The sequence below is a fragment of the Perissodus microlepis genome, chromosome 12, assembly GCF_051167445.1.
Source record: "Perissodus microlepis isolate ML-2025 ecotype Zambia chromosome 12, ASM5116744v1, whole genome shotgun sequence".
NCBI classification, from domain to species: Eukaryota; Metazoa; Chordata; class Actinopteri; order Cichliformes; family Cichlidae; genus Perissodus; species Perissodus microlepis.
This window is the reverse complement of record NC_140472.1, coordinates 8,132,200-8,159,801: the sequence shown is the minus strand read 5'-3', so window position 1 is coordinate 8,159,801 and position 27,602 is coordinate 8,132,200. Positions and strand designations below refer to the sequence as shown.

At 39.7% G+C, this 27,602-nt stretch overlaps 1 protein-coding gene across 2 annotated transcripts in view; it reads right to left on the bottom strand.

Annotated features, from left to right (window-relative positions):
* Window positions 1-2,847: 2,847 nt before the first annotated feature.
* Window positions 2,848-27,602, bottom strand: part of nsmfb (NMDA receptor synaptonuclear signaling and neuronal migration factor b) — a 72,680-nt gene continuing 47,925 nt past the window's right edge. For both annotated transcript variants that reach the window (XM_084947576.1, XM_084947577.1), the window contains 6 exons: window positions 26,051-26,084; window positions 25,684-25,754; window positions 24,893-24,972; window positions 23,072-23,174; window positions 13,842-13,917; window positions 2,848-9,721 (listed from right to left, as the gene is read on the bottom strand). In XM_084947576.1, the coding sequence (XP_084803702.1) occupies window positions 9,624-9,721; window positions 13,842-13,917; window positions 23,072-23,174; window positions 24,893-24,972; window positions 25,684-25,754; window positions 26,051-26,084 (462 nt within the window). In that variant the 3' untranslated portion in view covers window positions 2,848-9,623. The remainder of the gene's footprint in view (window positions 9,722-13,841; window positions 13,918-23,071; window positions 23,175-24,892; window positions 24,973-25,683; window positions 25,755-26,050; window positions 26,085-27,602) is intronic.

Sequence of the window (27,602 nt, the reverse complement as noted above, 5' to 3'; positions counted from 1 at the left end):
AATTTATATGCTTCAGTAATTATACATTTGTTTATTATACATGACTAGAAACTGAATATGTATTATTATTGTTGTTGATTTGCCAAGATTTGGTGTCAACCTGAAACCCAGAGTCTAAACCTTCCCTATTCTTCGAGGAAAAGTAAAACACGCTTGTGAAACATCTCACTTAATAAGATCTCGTAATGCATGACTACATCATCCAGACCGTAAAGGATCTCCTTGAGAAACAACATCACCCTTTTTATAATCAATAAAATCTGCTCTGTGACCACCTTGAAGAGGAGTGAAAGGGAGGGGACTGGCAAGGCAATAAAATACAATACATCAAGGCATCAACTCTGCTAATCTAAATGAAGGAGGTCACTGGCTCAGCTTTCACTGCTATGAGATCAGTTATGTTCTGAATGTTTCATACATATGAAAACCAAAGTTGCAGTAGACAGTACTGGATTGTATTAAATTAAAGCATTGGCTTGTACTGAATAGTAACTTTTTTGCCTCCATCTGGCCAAATCAAAAATGCAGAGCTATGTGCTGTGGTGACCCCTTGTAACAAGGGAACAGCCAAAAGCTGACATGATAGCGTCACAATTTCTGCACATTTGCCAACTGCACATCCATGATACAACTGTCCTGCTCCACTAAATCCCAGAGATGCTCTTTGGCCATTTGAGTACAGTGGACTTATTGTCATGTTCAAGAAACTAGTTTGAGATGATTTGAGCTTAGTGACAGGCAGCCATCAGAAATCGAATACTCTGCGGTCATAAAGAGAAGGGCATGTTCAGCAATAATACTCATGTAGGTAGGCCTTGGTGTTTTAGCAAGTAATTCGTAGTACGAGGCTCAAAGTGTGGGAAGAAAACATTTCCCATACCATTAATCCACCAGTCTAAAGACGGGATGGATCCATGCTTTCATGTTGTTCATGCAAAATTCTGATCCTGCTATCTGAATATCAAAGCAGAACTGAAGGGCCCCAGTATACCCACCACCAGTGGCTCGTGAACAGCACTGTATGATAGAGTTGATGTCTAATTGATGTCATGTGCACTGTCACTAGTTTCTCTCTCTTGATTTTTATAACCTGGCACATTGTGGGATGAAGACACAATTGTATACAGCTGTAATGCTTTTATAAAGATATGTCAGTACAGATGCTCACAGACTCACAGATTATACAAAGGGAGATGTTGCAACAGTTTGAAAAGAAGAGATATCCTGGAAAAAAACACAACACAGCACTGATGTGGAGGTAGTGTCTAAGTGGCAACACCTATTCTTCAAAAGAATACTGCAGCAGAAATTCAGCAGAACATCTCAACCATGTTTACATGCCTAAGATAAGCAGGTGGTGCCATAGACTGACTGATTAGAAGTTTGTGTTAACGAGCAGTTTAACAGGTCTATAATAAATTGCTTGTGAGTAGAGTATGGTATGGTACACACATACACTTCTGCAATTTGACCCCCCTGAGTGTTGAGCACTAACTCTGGTCTTGTGCTTCTGTAGTCTGGTCCTCTCCACCCTTTCTTCTATTATTCATACATGGTGGTTGCTGTAAGGCTGCCAACATGTGCTGGCTGCAGTGTCCCTGTGTAACTGTGTAGGGTAGTACTGAATTCATGATGTGTGTTCATAATAATGTAGAATGAAGTGTTTTTGATTGCCCTGCACATTTAACATGTTACCTTAGTCTGCAACACAGCTAGTTATGAGTTCTTGCGTGCTATCAATGGCTGTTCCATCTGGAAAATTTGTAGCTGCAGCTTACAATGCATCACTGCAGCCTCTGAACATATGCTACTTCCATCTGTTAACACAATAACTATATTTGATACTCACAGCAGAGCAGCATATGCATATTTGTACTCTACGATGCTTCTATATTATGAACTGCAAAAATCTGTGGTGTATATAATTTCTCTCTGATTCTGGAGAACTAGGATAACTGTACAGATTTTATTTTTGATTTATGTAATATTTAATTTTACATCAATATCAGTCTTGACAAATGTGATTGGGTATTTTTGCCTTTAAAAGAAAACATTATCATATGCATCATTATTCCAAGTCTCTTTGTATGTACACTAATATTTATCATTGCTAAACTCCGCTTCTGGCTTTTTAACATCTTAAAACAACCAATGTCTGCTTTGAATATCACCATGGGAACACAGCCCATAGTAATCCAGACATTTTCCACACCATAAATGGAAAATGACAAGACAAAGTGTGATAAATGTTAAAGTGTTATTGAAGTATTTCGAGTTTATCCTCTGAGAACCAGAATTTGATGGCCATCCATCCTCTAGGTGCTTGTAATACTTCCATCTACGTGAAAAAAAGAACATTTACCCCACAAAATGAACATTTTTATGCTTCAACTCCATAGGTTCCCATTCATTTGGAACTATCTTGTGAGTACCCCCAGTGAAACTGGAGGTCCAGAAAGTGCAAGTTCTTGAGTAGTTAGAAGTTCCTTGTTAGTGCATCATTGTGACTGTGCTGCTATATTAGATTTAGCATTTACTTCTGCATTACAGAGCCTTAGCAACACTCTGTAACTGATACATGTTTGCACAATTTTATGCTAAATATGTTACTGTGGCTATTTCACTGCATGAGTGCTCAGAAGAAAATTTCATGCATTTTGCACACAAAGAGAAAGTTTAATAATATGGGGACTTTTATCCCAAAGTGCACTGTGGCATCACAACCCTATGCATTTTTAGCATGAGAGGATCTTTTTACTTATGAATCGACACGAAATGTAAACCGGGTAAAACTTCCTGGGGGCCAAAATGACACCACTGAATCAATGATAAGACAAAGACACAAGCTGTATTTAACTATAGTTTACTGGGGGAGGAAATGCTGTAGAAACAATACTTTTTCTCACAGGTTATTACCAACATTGTGCAATGCAAAAACATTTCCTTGCTATTAGTTCAGATACAACACATTGCCCTTTAAATAAGAAGCATTCTCTAATGTCTATTCTAAGGAAGAAACCCCAAAGCTCAGGAAAGCTACCCAGATAATAGTTTTAACTTATGCTAGTATCAAAATCACTATATGCAGTAAAGTTAATTGCTATCATACCTTTAAGATTTTCTCTATCCATATACATGGATGAAGCTCACTGTAACATTTATAAATCTCACACTCTACTGTGTTGGACTAAAAAATCTATTCTAAAATGTAATGCTCAGTTAAATTATTTAGAAGTTGATCCAAAATGACACAGACATTACATAGACATATTATTTTCAAAACTTCCAGAAATACCAGAAATCACAGCCCAACTGGAGATGTCAGGGCAATCAAAGCAGCGTCAATTCATCATCCTCATCACACTCATTCCCAACTGAGCCTTGGAAATCTTCACTGAAACTGGAACAAAGCAGCAGGGAGGGCACAACAATGCTTAATAATAATTTGAGCGATCTTTGCAATTGTCAATATGACACACAGTTTCACGTGGAAAATAACAAGAGAGGAGGCAAAGCTCAAACTCTTGATTTATGTAATTATCCTCTCAAGAAATGGAAATGGCTGCTTCGGTGAACCATCACGAGAAGTCAAACTGCGTGTGGTCATTTCCCCCTGAAATACATCTGCACGTATATGAATACCTGACCTTATTAGAAGAGGCTTAACATCCCAGATATGAGTCATGTTTTACTGCCAGAGTTTTGTCAAAGCTTCCCACACCAAAGTTTGCCAAGGCAGTCGCCGCTCGACTCCTTTAAAAAATATGATGTTTCCTGCTTTCTCCACTGCCAATATGTACAGGTGTTTACTTTTTATCTTAAAGCGACACTGGTCAATATTGCTGATCAATAACATTGTTAATGAAATAATGTATTCTTTGTTTTTGAATTGGGAGGATACTGTAGTAACAAACCCAGTAGCCTATAGATACCTGACACGGAAGCTTCTCTCAGTGATTTTAGATATTTGGAAACAAAATTTCTCCCATTAGATAAAGTATTATCTTCAGAAGTATTTCATGTGACCTTGGTTAGGGGTTTCTCCACTTGCTGATCATATTTAAATGATAGGGACAAACAAAAGTGAAAGGGGACAACTGAGAAAGAAAATTGATTATGCCTTCATTTCATAAAAAATTAAAGGCAATTACTACTCCAATCACAAAGCATAATTATTGACTTTCATTGTGTGATTCTGTGATACTGGAGTTTTCGTAGTCTGTCTATGTAAGATAACTGTGGTTGATATGTAGTCACTGCGTAAACTTTCATATTTTTAAGAACTAAAAATGCCAGAAATGTCTAACCTGCGATTCTGGCAAGCAGCAGAATAACTCAATTTACCCAATTTACTTAATGGAAGAGTCACTCTGCTTCTTAAAGCAATTATCCTCAAAGCAAAGGTTATTATTTGAATATTTCTCAAAATGACATAATATACTATAACTATCATTTTTCAGTACAGTGCAAGTTTTTGGAACAATGATCTTTTTAAAAAAAAAAATAAATCTTTGCTCAACTCGTCTTAGTAAGTTCAAACCAATCAGCCTAATTGTTTCATGTAAAAGATTTTTGTAGTGGTGTTTGACTGGTAATATTCAAAGAGCTGATCTATTATCTCTGATGTCCCACATTACCTGACTTTGCCATGGGAATGAAATGCTTCAGTGTGACTCAAAACCGCTCTAGTCTACAAAGTCTGCGAGTTGTTTTACACTGCTTGGGCTCTTCCTCAATGTTAGCACTGATGCGTTATGTTCCAGCAGGAGAGCTAAGTGTTTTATCTGATCAGAGCCATGGGGAAAATGTTGTGGGCTTGACAGCAGATAATGAATCTCCAGTAAAGTCTCTGTTGTCTTTGTTATCAGAAAATTCATTAGAAATCCATCAAACTTGTGCCAGTTTTTAGTATAAGAGCACGATTAAACACCTCGACTTAAGATGTGGTTACAAGTGTCGAACAGAGGTGTGTAATTACGCTCTGGGCTTTGGCCTTTATTTAAACTCGCAGCAGAGGAGAAAGAAGAGGGTCGTATGAGCAGAACTGGGGCTGCGCTAAACTGCTGCAGAATATAGAGGAGCCGAGCAGCGAGCACACGGCACGCACTGCAGTGTCTGTTTCTGTCCACAGAATTGTAAGACAGTCATTAAAATCCAAAGGTATCTCGTACAGTACCTCCAACAATGCTCTTGTACATACAAATATACAAATTGAAATACCAATACAGAAATATTCTTACACTGATTACTGCTACAGAATACAAACTGGGAAAGTATTTGATCTTTAAACGAATACATATCTTCATGAAGGAAAGTCATGAATGTACAACGATTTTTAAGATTAGAACCACCTTTAAGCAAAGAGATCACTGGGCACAAAGGACAGGCACGACCTCACATGATAAGTCCAAAACGCTCATAAAGCCTGAACAAAGGGAAAAGAAACATTGAAAGTTGTATAATTGCCTGAGAGTTACACTAACTTACACCAACCTCAACTAACTTTGACGTTAATGTAAACAAGGTGAACAGGCAAAACTAGCCAGACTGTACACAACGGCTGTAAAATACTACTACAATTTAAATACTGAACAGCCGCCTCCTGTTTGAAGTAACAGTTGGCGGTTTGATCAGCAAACACAATCAAAGGCTGATTGAATAACAAAGGAGGAGAGGGATTACCTGTTCTAGAACAGATGACCAGTTTAGCATAATGCACATTTCCACAGCACTAACACACTCAGCACTCAATATTGTGCATTAATGTTAACAACCTGGTGCAGCTTCTAATAAGTTGCAGTTAAGGCCAGCACTCAAACTAGAGGTCACTTAAACCTGACCTCTTAATAAACATCATATCTTCGCTGACACACCTGGGGGTGGTTTAGGGTTGGGTATTGTTTTAGGCACATTTTTTTCTGTTTAAAGCTTTTCCATTTGAATATTCCAAATAAGAAAATTCTATCAAACAGGGTGGACATTAACGCAAACCCTACCGCTGAGTCCAGCCCTAGATGGGTTGCTCCAAGCATTGATTATACTATGTTTCAGACATGTACAGGAGACATGAGGGCCAAGAAGTCATCCCTGTCGTAATTCTTTCACGTCCCCTTGAAGTCTGCCATCTGGTTGTTGTCCAGTAATGTAAAATCTCCAGTGTCCACAGTCAAAAAAGAGCCAGCCATGCAGACATCTGCATAGACTGGCTCACTGTCTCATGACAAAATCATTTAGACCCAACCTGAGCCTAATAGACTCACTCACATGGAAAGTATAATGAAGTCCTTACACGTAATCCACCAACACCAAACAAAAAAAGAAAACACAAACTGTACAATGAAAATGTACAATATTTTCTACTGAGCATAACATTTATGAAAATTAAAAAGGTAGCAGTAGAGAAAATACCATTAAATATTCCCTAACAAATAAATCCCTGGTTCTCTCTGCATTTGAGGTAATTCGAAGACCCAGATGCCATGTGAGACAGTATGCTGCATGACTTAATGGTGCAAACCAGGAGCAGCCATGGAACTAGAAAGGTCTTCGTTTTTCCTTTGATTACACCAAATTATCACAATGCTTGTGACAGAGATTGGGTGATACATGCTTGGTGGAATAAAAGAGTATGTAGCAGCATTGTATCCCTGCCTGTTTAAGTACAGTGTGTCTCAATTCAAATACTTTTTCATTTAGTGCTTTATGTACACTATATAGCTACTTGTTTAGTAAATGGATTTACCAGGTAGGCTTGTTTCAAATCAAAGCTGACCAGTCATGCACTCACCATTAATGGCATTTGCAATATGCAAAACAATTTAACAAAGCTAGTTTCAGTGCCTGAAGAAAAAAAAATCTACCCTTAACAAAAATAAATAAAATAAAAATCTCTTACGGAAGGACTACCAGTTAGCTAGCAGTCTATCTGCTAGCTAACAGTGACCCTTGAGCTTGAGAAATGTTCCACATTTCTAGGTACTCAAGCAGCACTTTGTGGAGCAGTACTTGATATTGAACACAATGTTGAACTCAAATTAATGAGTGTAAATATAGAAGTATGTGATTTAAGACACAGCAAACATAGCAAATGTCATGGTAACCGGTATATGTGGAAGAAGATTGCATTCAATCAAACATGTCAGAGACCTTATCTCTGCAGCTTATACAATACCACTCATAATTATGACCCACTATTCTAAATTTGAGATTTCGGTCCCATGAACACAAAAACTCTCGCAATAACAGTTAAATAAGAGGGGCATATTTTAAGCTGTTTGGTAGTTAAATGTAGTAAATAAAATAGATTTCAGAGGTCTTTTGTAATTTCTATCTATCTATCAAGACTGCTTCATGAAAACTAATTCCAGGTCAGCTGACATGGATGGCCCAAGAAGCTGCAACAAAGCTTGGAATTTGTGGAAAAATAAGCAGTGAACTATGTTTACAATGCAGACAGGACACAGTATAAGAGACTAGTAAACATATCATGAACAACACACCCTGTGTTACTTTAAAAATATCGCAACTCATCCCAAATCCAAACACTAATTTTCATTCTGCGAGCAAACTGCACGGAAGAAACAAGAAACAAAGCGCTTTTTCTCAGCTTGCGCTGTGGATAAGAAAGAGTGCTTTGGTCTGAGGGTGCAGAAGGGAGGAAAAAGTGATTATATAACAGAGGACATGACCACATCAGCACAAGTTTGAGATGAAACAATGTAAATATCACTCATCCTGTCCATTTTTACTCATATTCAATACTCATATTCAATACCAGTACATGCATTTCTAAACAGCACAGTCCCCCAAACTTTTATTATTATTGTAAACTAAGTGTGCAATGATCAGCTATATGGCATTATTGTATTTGTTGATCTACACAACACTAAGCCCCTGAGTGGAGCTAAATATTCCTACAGATGATGTCATTTAGCTTGGATGACACATTTTTTGAAAGAAAGAAAAGAAAAAACAGAACCACAAAACTTTGTGTCACACAAAGTTTAAGTTTAGAATTCAGACATTTGTCATTCCAAGAAGAGCTCAAGAAAAAAAGCAGTCATGTTGCATTGTGGGAAATGTAGGATCTTGCGAATGGAACAATCAGAAGAATGAAGATGAAGCTATCTCAGCCTCTGCTGCTTCAGCTTGAACCATTTGTCAGTCTGACTGAAACGCCCCAACTGTAGGGCAGCAAAACACAAAATCACACCCGTGCATCTTTAAAATCTTGCTACAGCAAAACATTTTACAGTGGACTGTAATGCTGGAAATAAGAATGGCAAAGACAGCGTTTGGGACACATGTTGCTGTTATATGATTAAGATTAAGAGTATGTTGAGATGGAAACAACAAGCTGGTGGTGAGGGGAAACAAAAATAAGTCAAAGGATCGCATCGCCCCTACCACTCCACTGGATATCCAAGCTAAATAAAGATTGAAAGTTCTCCAAAAATGTGAAAAACTGTTGGAATGAACTAAATATGCACTATATAAATTACACTCACTGTAAAGAGTCTGATGTCAGCCTCCAACTGAAACCTCTTTACAGGCTAGCTATGCAAGAAGGGTTTGAATTCACATGTGCAATACAAAAACTGCAAAAGGCTTTGAGCCCACGAACCAATAGCTCAAGAAAAATCAGCTAGCAGTGGCTCAGTGGGCTAAAACATAATGCTGTAATGTTATGAAAAACATGCATGGATGCATCTGTCTGTTTGGCTACAGCTGACTCAAAAGGCGAGATGAAAATGGAGAAAAGCTCCGCTCATCCCTGATGTTCCACTGAAGATGACTCTGTGTGGAGTATGAAGGCCTTTGATTCTGATCTACAGTATGTTGTACAGGTGAGTACAATTCTTAGTAGAAAACAAAAGAATTTGACCTGAGTTATTACAACAGTCTGTAAGAAATACTATTACATTTATATGAAGGTTTTAAAAAAGACTGCAGTAAATAGACAACTCTAATTCTTAATAAGACTAATCACATGTCCAGATTATTACATGACAGCATGGCGAGAAATGCTGAAAATGTATTCTCTAATGCTCTAGCAAGCACTTGTTTATTTACATATAAGCTCTAATTCCTTTGTAAATAACTTTTAAATCCATACTTATAAGCCTCCTAACAAGAGCAGATAGGTTGGCTAAAGGTGGGACAAGAAAAAAACATCCTCAAATCTCAGACAGAGATTCTCCACTGTCACTCTTGTATCTAATAGTCTCTCTGAACTCAGAAATCTAAGTGTAGTTGGCGTTTCTGACACATTTAGGCTAGGATGATGAGTCACTTGCTTCTCCAACTCACTCTTGTCCCCCTTCTTTCTCTTTTCTAGGGTTAGGCAGAGGCAGAAAGTGAAAATAGGTGCAGGTGAGAAAGCACACCGCCGGCTGAATCTACAGGGCCACACCCCGTCGCTTCAGAAGGGCTTACAAAAACAGACCCAACTGCTGCTGCCTCCACTGCTGCTCCAGCTTCCAGCTGCGCACACAGAGCCGGTCTAGGAACCTCTCTGGAGAGGAGAGGAGCCCCCCCACTTCAACCAAATGCCTTGACACCGTACAAAGGTAGGCTCAGATTCGCAATAACTGGCCGACAAGCCAACAGAACACTGGGTGGTGTCACAAGAGGTCGTCGTAGTCCAGTAGCTTGGAGTGCTGGCGGCTTTTCCACAGGCGAAACAAGCGGAAGTCAAAATACATTTCGATCATCTCTTTGCCTGCAGCCAGAGGAAAACAAAAAGAAGCCTTGGTTAGAAACACACGGACACACACACACACACACACACACACACACACACACTATACTGGCAAAATCACCCGAACTCATCCAGCATCACCCCTACAATTCAGGTATGTTACATCATCCTTTGCCTGCTACATTATTTGTTACTCTGGGGACCACATAAGTGTTTTTGTGCACACTGCAGGTCATTCACCTCAAATAATGAGCACATCACGAAGAGTGCATTTGTGTTCAGGTGTTTCAGTTTATCTGGCCTGACCTGTGCAGCTGTTGGGATCCATCCAAAGAGAGATTAAACATGCTTAGAAAATGCAGAGTGTGTAAATAGCAAATTACTCTTAACTCTTAAAAATGTTTTGGAGGCATCATTTGCTGTGTGGTTTTACCTGACTCACATTTATCTTGGCCATACTGGCCTGAATATAAGGCAATCTTTAGGCTTGTGTGATAGTAATTCCATACCGTATAACTGAAGATGAGTTACATTGTGTTTGTATATGTAGAAAATATTTCAATATTTTTCTTTCTTTCAATATTTGGCTCAGTCTCATCTTTATTGGTGTGATTGAAACCATGTTTCTTTGAAGCATACCACCCACCTAAACACTACTGCAGACTGAGTCACCACCCCCACCCTCCACCTTTTGAATGCCACCAAAGGCTTGAGGGGCAGCGCACAATCTAATGTCCCCGTCATCATAATAACTTTGGTCCAGGATCAACAATGCAACTGACCACTGACGTGGCCTGAGCAATTGGTTAGCATTAGGAATGAAATTAGCTAATCCTATTAAAAACTGTCACTAGCAAACATCATGAGCAATCTAAATCTAAATATTTACTATACTGTATAAATGAATGAAGAAAACACCTGAAATGTGTTCCAGAAGAAAGTTTTATATAAACAGGGCATGTGTTCTTTTTTCCTCATATTGCAAACAAATGACTGATCAATTGCAATGTTGATCCTGGACCAACATTATTATGATGATGCAGAAACAACACCAACGGGCATATCAGACACACCCTAGCAGTAGCTAACTTCCCCTCTTCACCCAGAGAGTTGATGAAAAACTATTTAGAACTTTTCAAAGGTTTAGAAGGTTCATGGAGCATGGCAAACTCCCCACATCCCAAACCAATCAGGCATCTATAGAATGTGCCAGAACAAGCGTCAACATGCAACCCCCAGGATGCAGGGCATCTGCTACCAAAGTCCCAGTGCCAGATACCACAGAACCCCTACAGAAGTCCTGTATCCATGCTTTGACAGATCAGAGAAAGACCTACATGAAATTAGTGAAATTTATGATGACTGAATTTGGATGTTAGTTTTTGTAGGTCTAGATATTTAGTAGCAATTCAGGCAACTCTCAACATAAGCACACATCAGTTGATGGCTCATCCAGTCAGAATCCAATCCCAGTCTAAATTTCTTGTTGAGATTAACCTGCACATGGCTGCATTGGATCTTCAACTCACTTTGCAACGGAGTGCCACCGCCAGTTTAAGATATATGGAATCTGAGGTAAACTTTCATAATAGGATGAATGTTTTTTCCCAAAATTTGTTCAAAAAGGTGATTCATCTTACGCTCAGATTATCCACACAGTGTTGTGCACATAAAGGTAGATGAAAACATGCCTAATGAATGTGAAAGTATGAACAACGGACACGCCATGTAATTAGCTGAAATCACTGTGATTACGGAAGAAGCAAAATATGGGTTGGGGCCATTGGCTGTGTGTGGTGGTATAATCTGTCACTGTTCCAGTAATATTACAACCAAATGGAGTTGAAGGACTATAATGCTTACGGAAATATCAGTTTCAAGTCCAGTTAGAAAAAATATTAATTATTATTTAGAAAATGTAAAAAACCAGAGGGGAAATGAAAAGGTACGAAACACGTTACTGTCATTTCACTGGTACTGTAGTCTTAGATGTTGGAACAGATGTGTTGTGCTGCTACTGTTAGTTCAAACTGAGGTTTAACAACTTTACACAGGATAAGTTGGTGTTTGATGTCAGACTTTGTAAAACTGAAGAGTTTCGACATCACTGAAGAAACATGCTTTTTTGGTCCTGCTTCGTGGTTCTCAGCAGCTGTTGGGAGTGTGTATGTGCGTTTGACTGGCAAAGCTAACAACAGCAGCTCAGGCTGATGTTGTGACTCTCACTGCTGTTGCTGCTGTTATTGTTAGAAAGATGAAGCATTGATGAGGAGGAGGCATTTTTTACATGGTGCAAAATCAAAAATTTAAATGAGCCTTTGATATGTCGATAGTGCACTCAGCATGTTGAATTCTCTTATCTGCACTTGGAGATAAGTCACAGAACTGGATTGGCTGCTTGCAGGTCTGACTATGTGGTTAAATACTTTGATTTTTCTTTCAGTTGAACAGTGCTTTGAAGTTAAAGGGAATGCATTCATATTTCAGCCTTTTAACATCCACCAGGTCACTAGCAAACATTCTAAGGTTAGGAGTAGCTTTAGGGTTGGGTTTTTATTTAATCACATGCTAAAAAGCAGTTTTTCAGAAACTAGACGTTACGTTTCAGTGAAAGGTACATTGCTTTTACATTACAGTCTATTTGTCATAAACCTTATTATATGAGTAATCCAAATAGGTGAAAATTATATAAAAGGGTTGGACACGAACTTAACCCAAACTCTACCCCCCAACATTTGATGGCTCATAGGAAGTGAAAGCTGAGTGCAATGAGGTTTTTTATGAGAAACAGTGGGAGATCAATATATCACATAAAATGACTGGTTGGAATAAACAAACAAACGGCATAACAAGGACCAAAGCTGACTATATACTGTCTACTAGTCACAAAAAGTAAAGCTTAAGCTTAGGCAGCTATTGTAAGGAACATGATGCCGCAGGTTGGTTTTCTTCCTCTCTTCCATTTTTTGAGTCACCAGTTGCCTCTAGTTGCTGTTGACCTCTTGAAAGTAAAATGGATAAGACGTTCTTTTCTCAGAGGATAAAATCGCTCCCCTCATATACAGGGATTTTATATTGATGTTTTTATTTTACGGGGCGATCGTGGCTCAAGAGATGGCAGTTCGTCTTGAAATCGGAAGGTTGCCGGTTTGCGCCCTGGCTCTCACAGTCTCGGTTGTTGTGTCCTGGGCAAGACACTTCACCTGTTGCCTACTGGTGGTGGTTAGAGGGCTCGGTGGCGCCAGTGTCCGGCAGCCTCGCCTCTGTCAGTGCGCCCCAGGGCAGCTGTGGCTACAAAGTAACTTGCCATCACCAGTGTGTGAATGGTTGGATGACTGAATGTAGTGTAAAGCGCTTTGGGGTCCATAGGGACTAAGTAAAGTGCTATGCAAATACAGGCCATTTACCATTTATGGAATTCATATTTTTTCATCAATGACCTAGAAAGCACGAGTGCTTCACTGTGCTCAAGGCAATATATGTGCACTTAGCCAACTATTCAATATGCAGAATGCAATCTACACTGCATACGTTGACCTTAAAATGTGTATAATAAACTCCAACGTGGATGCCAAGTTTCATCTTCTGGCTGTCATCAGGTTCCAGAGATGATCTCTGGCTTGCTGGATTATCTTGTCAATTTTTTTCTTTCGACAGCAAGTGCTTCATGCTTTATCACACTGCTGCATTTTCTATGTATGTGGAGAAAAAGAGACAAAAGTGGTGATGGAGCAGAGTGTGGTGGGTCAGCGGAGGATGGGAAAAAGCACAGCTGGGATAATTATGTTTTAATAGGAAAATAATTAGCATGGCATCCATAGATGTCAGGGAAATGATTGATGAGGTATCTGTTAAAAGCTCAGAAGAGTTCGCAAGTCTGTGTTTGCTCATATTCCCTAACAAGCTTTCTTTATAGCTAAGCAGCTTCCTGGCATTGACTAATACCCACTATTAACATTCAGAAAGAGTACCACTGAGGATGGTAGCATTAAATCAATACAAACACTGTACATGTGTTTTTTTAGTGTGTGTGCACGTTGTGGTTCTGCATCACAGGTCGAATCAGTGGGTTATCTGCAGCAAAAAATTATTACCAGAGCTTAAATGAAACCGTTTACAGATGAGCATGTTTTACTCTCACCCTGTGCCGACAGCTCTAGTGGAGACTTAAATTCAACGGAGGTGGGTCTCATCAACCTCTTCAGAGTCTGAATAAGCTGCAGGGAAGAAAGGAGAAAGAGTTAGAGACAGAGAGAACGCTCTGTTCCAAATGCCACCAGCATTGTGAGATGAAAACAAACAAAGCAGCGGTAATGCGGTAGATAGCACTGTGTGCAGAGAGCTGGAGCAGACCCTGCAGCACTTCTGTTCAGCCGGGTGTATGCAAAAAAGGTCAATGTGCCACTTGCAGCACAGTAGCTGTAGTGAAGACAAACCCACTTAAACTCACTGTAGCTGCTTTTGAATGCTGAGCCAGACCTTTTGGTACAAGCCTATCATGTGACTTAGTTAAGTCACATGATAGGGTGGGGCAAGGTCTCACAATGGTTTCACCCCAAACCTCTGCTGATAGTGACCCACACACTTTTTCATACCTTGGCTCATGTGATGTGGTACATGATCAATAGTGGGTCAACAACCCTGATAAGGGAAAACTCACAGTAGGACTTAAATATCTGGGACTCGCCATCAATTGGTTTTAAAACTATAGAAGCTTCTTGGATGAGAGGTGAAACGTCCAGATGATTTTTTTTTCCAAGCTCCTAAGATCACCATGACCTGAATGACTGAGAACCTACACAGACAGTTATCAAATTAATTTGTTTATATTTTTTTAATGAAATTATGTATTTTGAATTTTTTTATTAGTTGCCATTTTCTTCCTTTTGAGTCAATTAACTGAAGTACTGTGCAGCTTAAATAAGCACTACTCAAGTATAATGTGCTTGTTTTCAGTTTTTAATGCATCACCATGATGTGTGTGATAGATCAAAGCTCATGTGTAAGGTTAATAGGAAAGATCTGTAATCACTAATTCTTCCATTCTGTTCTTCACAACACTCCTGCTTTCCCACAATGTCAAACTCAATACAGTCGTCATTACTTAGGCCCAGTCATTTTCTCGAGTTGGTCTCTGTTCCACTTGCTTTACATCTCAGTACTTGTGTCATCCTACCTTCCAGACTCTCATTTATGTGATCCACATCGTGTCAATCTCAACATCATCCTAACCAGACAGAGATTCTTATCCAAGTCAACATCAGTGGGTCATGCCCTACTTCTTACTATTGTTGGACTCAGCTCTTCTGTGTAGTTTCATTGTAGTCTGATGAGCAGCTAGATTATTAATGATCTCTCCTTACTGGAGTGGGAATAACCTGTGCCTACTATGAATACAATCAAAGATACTAACCATGCATGTAAATGTTGCTGAACTGCAGAGCTCCTTCAGTGACAGACTGCTGCATCCTAGATGCATGAAGGAGCGTTTCCGCAGGTCCTTCCTCCCTGCAGCTGTCAGACTGTACAATCAGAACTGCTCCCAACAAACATAGATGTTTACATCTGCGCTGTAACTGCAATAAGTTAATTAACCGATTCGCACTACAACCTGCTTTGCCTCTTATCTGTAGTTATTTTTATTTAATTTAATAACTGCACAGTACTCTCTGTATATAGTAACCACTGTCCTTAATGTAAATATGTAAGAGAAATTGTGTATGTTTCTGTTCCGTGTCCTGTGTACTGTTTGTTTGTATATGTGTCTTTTTGGCTGCTGTTACAACCAAATTTCCCCCTTGTGGGACAATTAAAGGATTATTCTATTCTATTCACTATAAAAAAGACAAGGAATCTAAAGACCAAGCAAGTATGTTTAGGACAAAGCCACAAGGACCACAGTGGGCACATCTAGAAAGTCGTTGATTTTCAGTATGAAAGCTTCTAGATGTTCTAAAATATTGTGCATGTTGTCATATTAAGGTTTTCTGTGTTTTTATGTATGTATCAATTATTTACAGTGTTGCATGACAAGTGACACATCTCTCTCTCTCTCTCTCTCTTATATATATATATATATATTATATATATACATACATATATATATAATATATATATATATATCTATCTATATATATATATATATATATATATATATATATATATATATATATATATATATATATATATATATATATATATAGAGAGAGAGAGAGAGAGAGAGAGAGAGAGATATCTATCTATATATATATATATATATATATATATATATATAAACTATTCTACCACCGTGTCGCCCAAAGGATCTATACCCAGCTGTGTCCTGTTTCAGTTGTGACAGTCTTCAGAAGCTGTAGCCTACAAAGGTGTCGCTGGCAAAGCCTGTGCTACCAGCTTAAATAAGACTAGTCCACAGTGAATTCACCACAGGATTTTCACTACCTCCCACAACCCTCAAAGACATTTGCTGTTTGAGCTTGTTTTGGAGAATGCAGCAGCTTCTGCTGGCAGTAACTGAGAAGCCCCTGAAAAACTTTCATAGTGGGATTTGATAGATGACAGGTCCTGAAATGGGGCAGCATATGTGTAGTCGAGTAGTGCGCACAAAGATTTCCGTTTGTCTATAAAACTGTTATCTAAATACGACTCCATTTGACAGACCAGTTACAAACTAGTATCCAATAGAAGCTGAGATGAAGTTGTGTTAAAAGTTTGTGATGAAAAACTCAACAACAGTGATAGGTCTGTCTGGTAGTAATGCAACACAGTATACTGATTAGAGACCAATGATGATGTTGTAGATGTACAGAAATTCTGAAAGTCTGAGAGCCAAGAGTGTGGAGTACTAATGCAAACAAATAAAGGAGTGAAACCCAGAGCAGAGCAGCCAAATTAGGTGGGCTTCAGGCCAAAGGAGCAGATCTGAGAAATGGTGCAGACTGAATTGTAATTTATGGTTCAGCAAATGTGTCTGTCTGCATACACATTAGCAGTAGAGGACCTATGTGTCTGTCGAATTGGGAAGGAAGGTATCCCGCTCCTGGTGAACAGCAGAGTTCACAGAGAACGGGAGAAAAACTTCAAAAACAAAGCATGAAACACACAGCCAGAGGTTGCAGTGAACACTTTTCGTTGTTTTTTACCACTTTGTTTCACTTCAGCTCTTTGTATGTTATACCTTTGCTCTTCTCCCCAGCAAGGCTGAAGAACCAACAACAGCACAAGCACAAGTAGTCCACATACTGGTTGAATCACATACTTTGTGCAAGTAGAAAGAATAGAATAGAAAATTTAATAGAAATATCCCTTATCATCCCTCATTTTGGTAAATTCAAATGTTGCAGCAGCAAAGTGACAGATTCCTACAAAAGAAATAAGAGGCTGTACAGTACGAAAGGGCACTGTTCACTGGTGTTGGTGTGGTGGCTCTGCACCTGCGTAAATCCATTGCCAGCTCCTTGTTTTTCCCTGCATTGATCAGGAAATGGTTCCGCTGGCACCAGTCCACAAAGTCCTGAATCCACTGTCTGCACTCTGAGTCATCCTCACCTGTAATGAGGCCAACTATGGCAGAATTATCAGAGGACTTTTGTAGTGTAGATGGCAGCCTGGATAGTTGATGGAGAATTCTGCAGTGTAGAGGGTGAACAGTAACAATGCCAGCACAGTTCCCTGCAGGGCCAGCCCTTTGACCTCACGTACTGTGGGCAGCCAGTGAGGTAGTCCAGCATCCAGTGTGACAGATGGAGGTCCACTCCTGACAGCTCTAGCTTGTCCCTCAGATGTCCAGGCTGGATGATGTTAAAAGCACTGGAGAAATTAAAGAACATTATCTTCACATTGCTTCCAGGCGTCTCCAGGTGGGTCAGACCTTGGTGCAGGAGGTAGATGATATGGCATCATCCACTCCAATGGTAGGCTGGTAGGCGAACTACAATGGATCCAAAAAGACCTCACCAGGGGACTAAGATGTTTGAGGACCAGCCTCTTGAGGGTCTTCATCAGATGCGAGCTGAGTGCTACCGGCCTATAGCTGCTGAGGTCCTTTGGCTGTGTGGTCTTCATCACTGGTACCACACAGGAGGTTGTCCACAGCTGTGGTACTTTCCCCAGATACAGGCTCATGTTGAACATGTACCATACAGTTGGTCTGCACAGCACCCTGATATTTTGCTGCTCGTTCCCCACCTGTGTTGAAAGGGATAGGATGGTGGTGGGGGAGGTGGGCTATGGGATGGAGTATTCTGAAGCAGAGGGGCTGGGTGATGGCTAAGAGGTGTATAGTCATGGGAAGAAAAGCAGGCACTCGTTGAAGACGGGAGGTTTGCAGCAGAGATGATTGGGTCTGAGGGGTCAGAATCTCCTAGAGCCTGGGAGTTTGGTTTGTGATTTGAAATTGTTTTCAGCCTCTTCCAAACTACACTGATGTTGCTCTACTGCAGTTGGTCGTCCACCTTCTCAGCTCCTTCAGCACAGGTCCCAGCTCCTCCTTATTTCCTGACCTAAAGTCTCTCTTCTTCTGCTTAAGGAAAGCGTTGATTTCAGGGTTAATTCAGGGCTTGTTATCGGAAAAACACTGTAACTTCAAGAGGGGCAGAGTGTTATGACCCTGTGTGATTTAGTCTGTTATGCTGTCAATATCCTCTCTGTGATGAGCACAGAGCTCTTCCCACACAGTGGAACTGAAGCAGTACCTCAGAGCTTCAGTCTCCTCAGACTCTTCTCTGTGCGCAACACAGCTGATTCTCTGTGTACAAGGCGTTTATACACTGGCTGGAGATGAATCAGGTTGTGATTGCCTCAGAGGAGGGAGAGGTGATGAGCTGATGTTGGCATACAATAAGTCTAGTGTTTTATTATCTCTGGTTTGGCAGGTTACATATTGGGTGAAGGTGGGCAGAGTGGAGGACAGGGAGAGATGATTAAAATCCCCAGAGATCAGAAAAAGGGCCTGAGGATACTGTGTTTGAAATCCGCTGGTAACAGTTTGGATAACAGGAGAGGACATACACCGTTATAACGGTAACATGTGTAAACTCCCACGGTAGATAATATGCCCTCATGCTAACAGCTAGAAGCTCATTGTCCTTACTTCAGAGGACTTACTTCCTACCTGCTTCCCTTTTACAGTTAAGCACCCAGAATTACACCATCGATCAATTAAAACACAGCCAGACCCCCTCTTCTCTTCCATACCTTACTCCACACGTAAAGAGTGGATAACCAAATTAAAATGGGTGTAGCTGAAAGATTGTCCATATTAAGTCATGTCAGGATTATTGTTCCATTTGCTACAAAAGACAGTGACACAAGATATCTTTAATGAACATAATGAAAATTAGATACTGATCACGCAAAACAAAAACTGTATGAATATCATGTATAAATTAGTTGACATGAAGGGAAATCGAAATTGTAAAATATACATAGATGTGATCTTAGTGAGCCCATGAGTTATATGGAGCACATCAGCTCCAGAGCTAAATTTTAAATGTAGAAACACCATATGGTTTCAGAACATCAGATGGTAATAAAAACACAATCAAGGTAGGACTTAACACTAAATTATATCTTAATATGTCAACCTAGCATGCTTCTACAAAAGAATGTTTCGTTATAAAAATAAATTTTAGCAAAATCTGACACTTGGCAATCTTCAAAATCCAGAGCTTGACATTTTCTCATTGGTGGAGCTGTAGATCAGGAGAAAGAGCAGGTCATCTACTAATGGGAAGGCTGGTGGGTCGAGCCCTGGCTACTTCAGTCTGTATGTTGAATGTTGAAGAAATTTGTTATGTAAGAACCAGTCTACCACATGTAAATATGTGTTTTTTTGTTTGTTTAACATAGTTGGACAAATTAAAATTTTTAAAAACATACGGTTTGTGACAAAACAGCAGTTACGTAGTATTTCATGGTTCTAAAACTCCTGTTTTTATTGAGTTGGATTAATCCTAACTCTAACCCTATTTTGGAAAACATATAAAACAGGCTTTTCTTTTTTTAAATGTAGCTAATTTTTGTTGTGTTTCAGTTGAGTCTATACCTCACTGGGTCAGGCCTGTTTTGGCAACCAGTCATCACCATAAACCCATTTCATATTGATGCTTGGTAAGGTCAGTTTGAACTGATAAGCCAAAAAATAAATAAATAAATAAAAAATCCCTTTAATACTATCTGGGTCAGGCTTATGTTGTGAAAAAAAAGCAATTTCATGTACTATTGCTTATGTAGTGGCACCCTGGTTTAGTGGTTAACTCATTTGCTTTACACATGAAGGATCCCCAATTTGAGACTGGGAGGAGACACAAACCTATCCTAGTATATTCTTAGTACTACTCCCAGGCCTGGATTAATGGGATAATTGTGTCATGGAGGCCAAACTCTGTCAAACATGCAGATCGATCCATACTGTGATCGCCCATTAGTAAAAATAATGTCTTCTTTAGCACACTATTGTTTGCTGTCCTATCACTTGCAATGTATGTACTCGCCATAGCTGATTGGCTTTCTTTCTATAATTCTAAGTTAAAGTATGCTGTTGTAAAGTGATGACATAATTTGTCTGACATTGTGTATGGTTTATAAGCTGTTAAGTAACATGAAAACAGAAATTCAAGTAAAATCTAACTCTTTAAAATCTTCCTGAAGGAGGACAATTAATACGATCTCTACGGATTGGCTTTGGAAACCCTTAAATAAGATGGCTGATAACAGAATAGTAGAGCTATAAGGACTGATGAGTGGGGTGGAGCATCTTCTCAGATCAGCTCCGTCAGTCAGTCTATTAATAGTGTCTCTCCAGCTGAGCCTGTAGGAGCACACACAGGCAGCAGCAGGGGGAAAATTGTTAAATGCAGCGAATAAGCCCTTCCTTGCCACCGCACGCCAAGCCCACCCTCTTTGTCTTTGAACTGAATCACCGTGAATGAGAAGCCAAATGTCAGAGGGAGTGTTATAGTACGCTGCTGGGTGTTCTAGAAGGTACACATCTAACACACAATTAAACAATGATTCCAATAAATATGCCAGAAGCTGCATTTTGAAGCATTATGCATTACTTTCCAATTAGCGCTAACATGTTGTTGTGATTTCCATAAAATAAATCAAGAGTGGATGGAGATTAATGGTTCGCAGGCTCACAGAACTCCACTCACGATGGTTTCACTTTATGATTCAAGACTCTGAGGCTCAAAATGTTGACACTGTTGGAACTTAGAAAACACATCAGATCTCAAAGGAGAAAACATCATGCTGGATAGAAACACCGATATGGACTGGGAAATGTGTTAAATGGGTTGAAAGGATGCCACATCGCTCGATAGAAAATAAAATGGTCAACCTACAGAGTGCTGAACTCAAAGACGCCCCAAAAATCAAAGTGAAAAATTGCTTACATTTCACTGCAGCAACTCAAAATGGTAGTTTGTAGGACCCCCATTTTGTGTCCTGAGGGATCTCCATCCAGATGTGGACAAGAGCATCACTGAGCTCATGGACAATCTAAAGTGCAACCTGGCAGCATCGGATGGACAGAAACAAAATGTTCCATAGGTGTTCTGTTGGATTTATATCAGGTGAGCATGGGGGTCAGTCAGTGGAATTAATTCCTTCATCCTCCAGAAATTGCTTGCATACTATTGCCATATGAGGCCGGGCAGTCACGTACCAGGAGGAACCCAGGACCCACTGTACTACAGCAGGGTCTGACAATGGGTCCTACCCGCCATTAGGTATGATCCGATACCTAATAGCAGTTGGTGCTGTTGCCTGCAGAGATCTGTGCATCCCTCTGTGGATATGCCTCTACAGGCCGTCACTGACCCACTACGTGTCATGCTGAATGATGTCATTACTTGCATAACGTTCTCCCGGCTCCTCCTCACTTTCGCACGGGCTCCATGGTGCCAGGCAGTGAGCACAGGACTCACTAAAGGATGTTGGATCCTTAGACCACCCTCATAAAGTCTGTTTCTGACTGTTTGGTCGGAGGCATTCACACCAGTGGCATGCTGGAGGTCACTTTGTAGCTCTTGCAGTGCTCATCATTATCCTCCTTGCACAAAGGAGTAGATACTTCTCGGTGTTGTTTCTCGTTGTTAGAGAATAATACAAGTAGGAATTTAAATTTTAAAAAGCTGTATGGTTTTCAACTTCTTGGCTGTGTGACACAGTGAAATTTGTCACTCATTTGTCACTCATGATTTTACTGAAGAGTTGAAAAATAGCTGCATGCTATACAAAATATCTCAGGGGAGAGATAGAGAAGTTGTAACCTCCTTCAAATGTCATATGCAATAACATCAGTGTCACAGAGTCATTGTTATAAAGCTGTCATTTAGTTTTTAATTAAGTTATGATTAAGCTTAAGTAAAAAGTAAAAAGACCATTTTGTTTTTGCAATATGTACAAAATATCATCATTCATCAATATGTGCATTGTCTTAATGCACTTGAAATTATTTATAAATTTCACCATAATATGCCACCATAATAAGTTTTATAATTTCTGCAGTTACTTGGTTCCACTCCCTTCACAGTTTCACACAGTTTTTGAACACTACATTTAAGATAATTTAAGGTAACAAAAGTGTTCATTTCAGCTCATATTTGTGAAGTGAGGAAACAATTGTCTTTATGAGTTTTTACTACCATGGGGAAAAAGAATACTGCAGTAAGCAAATGCAGGAATCAGTAATCGGCATGTGGAAATGGGCTTGCTGAATATTTTAGTGTGTGAGCACGTTTCATGTGCATATGCTCCATGCGATTGTATCTGCATATGGTAAGTGTCTGCCTGTCTCTGTGGGGGATAGGAGGGTTGGGGCAGGTCAATGTTTAGGTACTGATGTGAAAAAAGTGTATCAGTGTAATGTGTGCACTGTAATTAAGTAGGTGTCAAAAGATTTTATTTTCCTGTCATTCCAAAGTGCTGTGTATGCTTTCTTTACCCCACCAAGCACGCACGCACGCACGCACGCACGCACGCACACACACACATTTATGTTGTGTAGTAGCATGAGATCTGGATCAGCAACCTGGGGGGTGATGGTAAAGTTGGAATTTATCCCTTTGCATCTAAAATTCCTATTTGCTTGTTCATTATTTTGCCGTGCATGTGCAAAAACTTTCCTGCAGTGACCTCATTAGACATTGCGAGAAGCTGTGAAATCAAGAAGTAAGAAAACAAAAAAAATAATTTCTCTGCATGTGCCTATAGACAGTATCTGGCTGGGAGTGCGTGTGCGTGCATATCTGTGGTATCAGCTAAGCATGCTGCATATGCATGCAGACAGTTTTGGTTCACTTTTTCACTGAGTAGCGGACTATGGGGTTCTTACTTGTTCTCGAGGATACAAGCAAAGACAGCTACCTTTTCTCCATTAGCACTTCCCAGCACATAGCAGCCCATAATGTGGATGAGGTTGGGCTCTGGGTTCAGCTTGCTCATCAGCCTGCTGAGTCGCCGCCAGAACCTGGTCACACAGGAGAGGTGAGAGGTGACGACAATTAGCATAGGTGAGGGTTAAGGTTACAATAAAATACTATTTATTGCCCGTGTTTAAACAGATTAGCTTGCAGATTAATAATAATAATAATAATGGATTGGATTTATATTGCGCTTTTCAAGGCACCCAAAGCGCTTTACAATGCCACTATTCATTCGCTCTTAAGTCACTCTTAAGAAGTAACTCTTTTTTTGCTTTCAATAGCCTGTGTGATTTTTTTCTATTATAATGCAGATTTGATGCTTATGGTCTGTCAACAGTGAGCAACACTGACTAGACCTGTGTTATAAATAAAAACCTGCAATCAGTAAGCTGACCAGCTCTCAGCATAACACAGACTCAAACTAGACTTCCCTTATAAAGACCAAATATTATGGTGCTTTAGGTACCGTATTTTGGTAGTACAATGTTAATGACAATGTCACCAAATTGGGATTCCACCCACTTGGGTGGTTTTAAGGTTAAACTAAAATCTTAAAACTACAAGTGCACTCAATAATGCATGTATTACACCCTATCAGACCCCATACCTTTAAAGACAGTCACCTCCACAGTAGTCAACTGTGGTGCACATTAAGACTACTCAAATCTTCTTTTGCATAATACTATCTAAAACAGATTACTGCAAAGCTGAAGGACCCTGCTAAAACGAAGAAGCAAGAAGTTGAGGTGCCTGCCTAAGGTTAAGGTTTTCAAATTGGGTTTACATGAAAAACAGTCATCATATATTTAAATAACAGTCTTAAATATTTTACAGTTAGATAACAGATAACTAAAATAGTCAATCTAAGGATAAAACGTTTGTTCCTGTTTCAGTCGTATTTGCCTGCCTTGTTATCTTGTAACTGCAAAAAAACAAAACAAAAACAAAAAAAACCTTCAAAGCCTAATAGAGATCAGGACTACATGCAGAATCTCAGCTCACACATGAAAACATACTGGTGTGTGTGTGGGCAAATTAAAAAGAAAAGTGAGAATGAAAAGTTAATTTGTTTCATTAAACCACTATTAATGCAAACTGCATGTGGCCTGGAATAACTCTAATGCACTTTATATATTTTATTTTTATTGATGTCTGTTCCAATATTTTCTGGTCCCAGGCCTCTTGATGGTTCAATACTCCAAGTAATGATTAAGTTTGTAACAGCAGATGCAAATCAGACTATTTTCTTTCAAGTTCAAATTTCAAATGCCATTTGAAATGAATATTTTCAGAACACAGCAAGGACCGCAGTCTTGACTATGAGCATCCCTCTTTGCGAATCAGACTGTACTGATCTAAGCTGACACAGATCTTCTGTTGTTTTTGTGTTCATTTGAATTTGGCAGTTGCGACTTTAACCACATTATCCTTTGAAGAATTTTCCTCTTGGTTTTGCTGTGGACATTTCCACAGCTGTACTAATTATATTCACAATGAGAGGAGCAGAACCCATTTAAATTAAACCATGTACAAAATGTAAAAAAAATTCTTTATGTTATGTTATGATGAACAATAAACGCTTGACTTATGACCTATAAGTTATAACCTATAACTTTACTCTTTTGCTACGAATGTAAAATTAATATTAATGCACTGGAGTGAATTCTGTCTCTTTTTTCCATTTCTTTTCATAAACTCACTGTTTGTTTCTTCACCTGTACTTTACAAAAAAACATATATCCTTCCCTCAGGCGAGACTTACTGGATCATATCTTCTTCTTTCTCCACCTTGGCAAAGGTTGCCACTTTATTCTTCAGCAGGTATAAATGTCCCGGACCTCCCTGCAGAAAGGTGTCTGTGTTATGATAGACAACTTTGTACTGTACGCTGTAGACTTGAAAACTGATGGGGTTATTCCATTGCATACACAAAACTGTGAAAATGTCTTGAGCAGCTCCTCATTTCTTCATACTTAGCTTCAAAGCAAACAGGCTTTTTAAATTGTTCTAGAAGACAGGCTCTCCAGGTTTTCTGAAGATTATTCAAAGTTAGCAGCCTTTTTGCAAAAACAAATCATTTGGTTTTTTTTAGATAAATCTTTGAAAAATGTCAAAGATACCACAGGTCAACTGACATAAAATAGTACTGTTGCAACAACAATACAAAGACATAAAAACATTGAACACTATGGTGAGATATTCAATGTCCTTAAAAAAAACAAAGAAAAAAAATTGAGTGGCAGACTGTGGTGCTATCCCTCAGCTTCCTAGTATTACCTGCATTTGAAAATCTTGTTGGAATTCTGATACCAAAAAAAAATCTGAAAAGGCTTAATTATGTGCAGTAAAATCCTGTCTGGACAGTACTATATAGCCACTATTAATTGATGTGATGAAGAGAATACACACACTAATAATTTCATTTATCACTTATCAGTCAGTTTGTAATTAGTGGTTAGAGGACTATTGTGACTTAATAGAATGCTATTTTTAAAGGACATGTGACACAATGATGTCAAAATATTTTCATACTCCGTCTTCGTTTTCACTCACCTGGCAGAAAATGAGCATGTTCCAGATTTTACAGCCTTTCCTGTAGGCAGTCAGCTTCTTCTCGATCTCCTCTGGGTGAGAGAGAAAGAGAGGTGTCACTTTTCCCACTCAGCCATAATGGTGACACACACAAATTGGCTGTCCCTTGAGACACACACACACACACACACACACACACACACACACACACACACACACACACACACACACACACACACACACACACACACAGGGGAGTGGAAAAACAATGAGTCATCTGTGCACTCCAGCAAGATGAAACTTATTCCACCCTCATCCTGTCCACATTTACGCAGAGTAATTTTCACTTGAGGTCTAAAATTAAAAAAAAAACAAGTATTGCACTCACCCAGAATGTCATCAAATGTGGCATGTTCATGGTCCTTTAAATAAAATGGAAAAAACAAAATTATTCATTCAAAAACTGAATCTAAAAGAACAACAAGCTTTTTTCTGAGTGCTGACTCTAACAGATTACAACATGATACACTTTTACACCTAATAGAGTCTCTATTCTGTACAGCAGTGCAAAAGTTCCTCAGGTAAGGACCCCACCAAACAGTAAACCTGGAGAATAATAAGTTGTTAATGATAAAAATACCAATCAAACTTACAGTACACAATAATATAAGTTAATGATGATATTTTAGGCTACCTTCTTCTATCTTTTCAAACCACTGAGTGAGATTTGTTTCTGATTAGTTAGCTGTTGCTGTATCTTTGCTAATATCTATCCACCCGGGTCGCAGGGGCAAGAGCCCAAGATGAGAAGACCAGGCCTTCCTCTCCCTGGCCACTTCCTCCAGCTTGTCCGAGGGAACACCAAGGCGTTCCCAGGCCAGTTGAGAGATATAATCTCTCCAGTGTGTCCTGGGTCTGCCCCGGGGCCTCCTCCTGGTGGGACATGCCCAGAACACCTTACCCAAGAGGCACCCACCCAAGATCCCCGAACCATCTCAACTGGCTCCTTTCAATGAGGAGGAGTAACGGCTCTACTCTGATCCCCTACTGGTTAGCCAAACCCCTCACCCTATATCTAAGGGAGAGGCTAGCCACCCTTCGGAGAAAGCGCATTTCCATCACTTGTATCCGTGATCTCATTCTTTCGGTCACCACCCAAATGTTGTGACCATAGATGAGGGTAAGGACATAGATCGACTAGTAAACCAAGAGCTTCACTTTTATCCTTGCTCTCTCTTCATTACAATGGACCGGCACAAGATACTTAAACTCATCCACTTGGGACAGTAACTCGTACCTGACCCAGAGTGGACTCTCCACCCTTTTCCGGCTAAGGGCCATGGCCTCAGAATTCTCATTCTTGTCGCTTTACACTCAAGATTCTCCAGTCTGAGCTGGAGGCCACCACCTGATGAAGCCAACCAAACCTCATCATCTTTAAAGAGCAGCGTTGACATTTTGAGACCACCTTCCGCCACTTGGCAACCTGTAGAAATTCTATCCATAAAAATAACGAACAGCATAGATGACACAGGACAACTCTGGTGAAGTCCAACACCACCAGGAATGAATTCAACTTATTGCCAGCTAAGCAGACCAAGCTGTGCAACAGCTGTATAAGGATTGAATGGCTTGTAGCAACGCACCAGACAGACCATACTCCTGAAGCAGCTCCCACAGCAGTTTTTGCTGCCCGAGCCACGTGGCCTGTCAGTACTTATCAGCTGGCTCCAAAGTTGCACAGGCTAACAAAGCTTAGGAATTTAAAGCGAGGGACTCCTTCTTCAGAATGAAGGCTCCCTTCACCTGCAGTGACCACCACTGCGACAAGCAGCTTGGAGCTGCAACTCAGTGCACCAGTTTTAGCAATGGTGGTACTGAACATGGTCCATTTATCCCCAGTCTCCCTCTTTGCTTTGCTAGTTTGGATATGTTCTGTA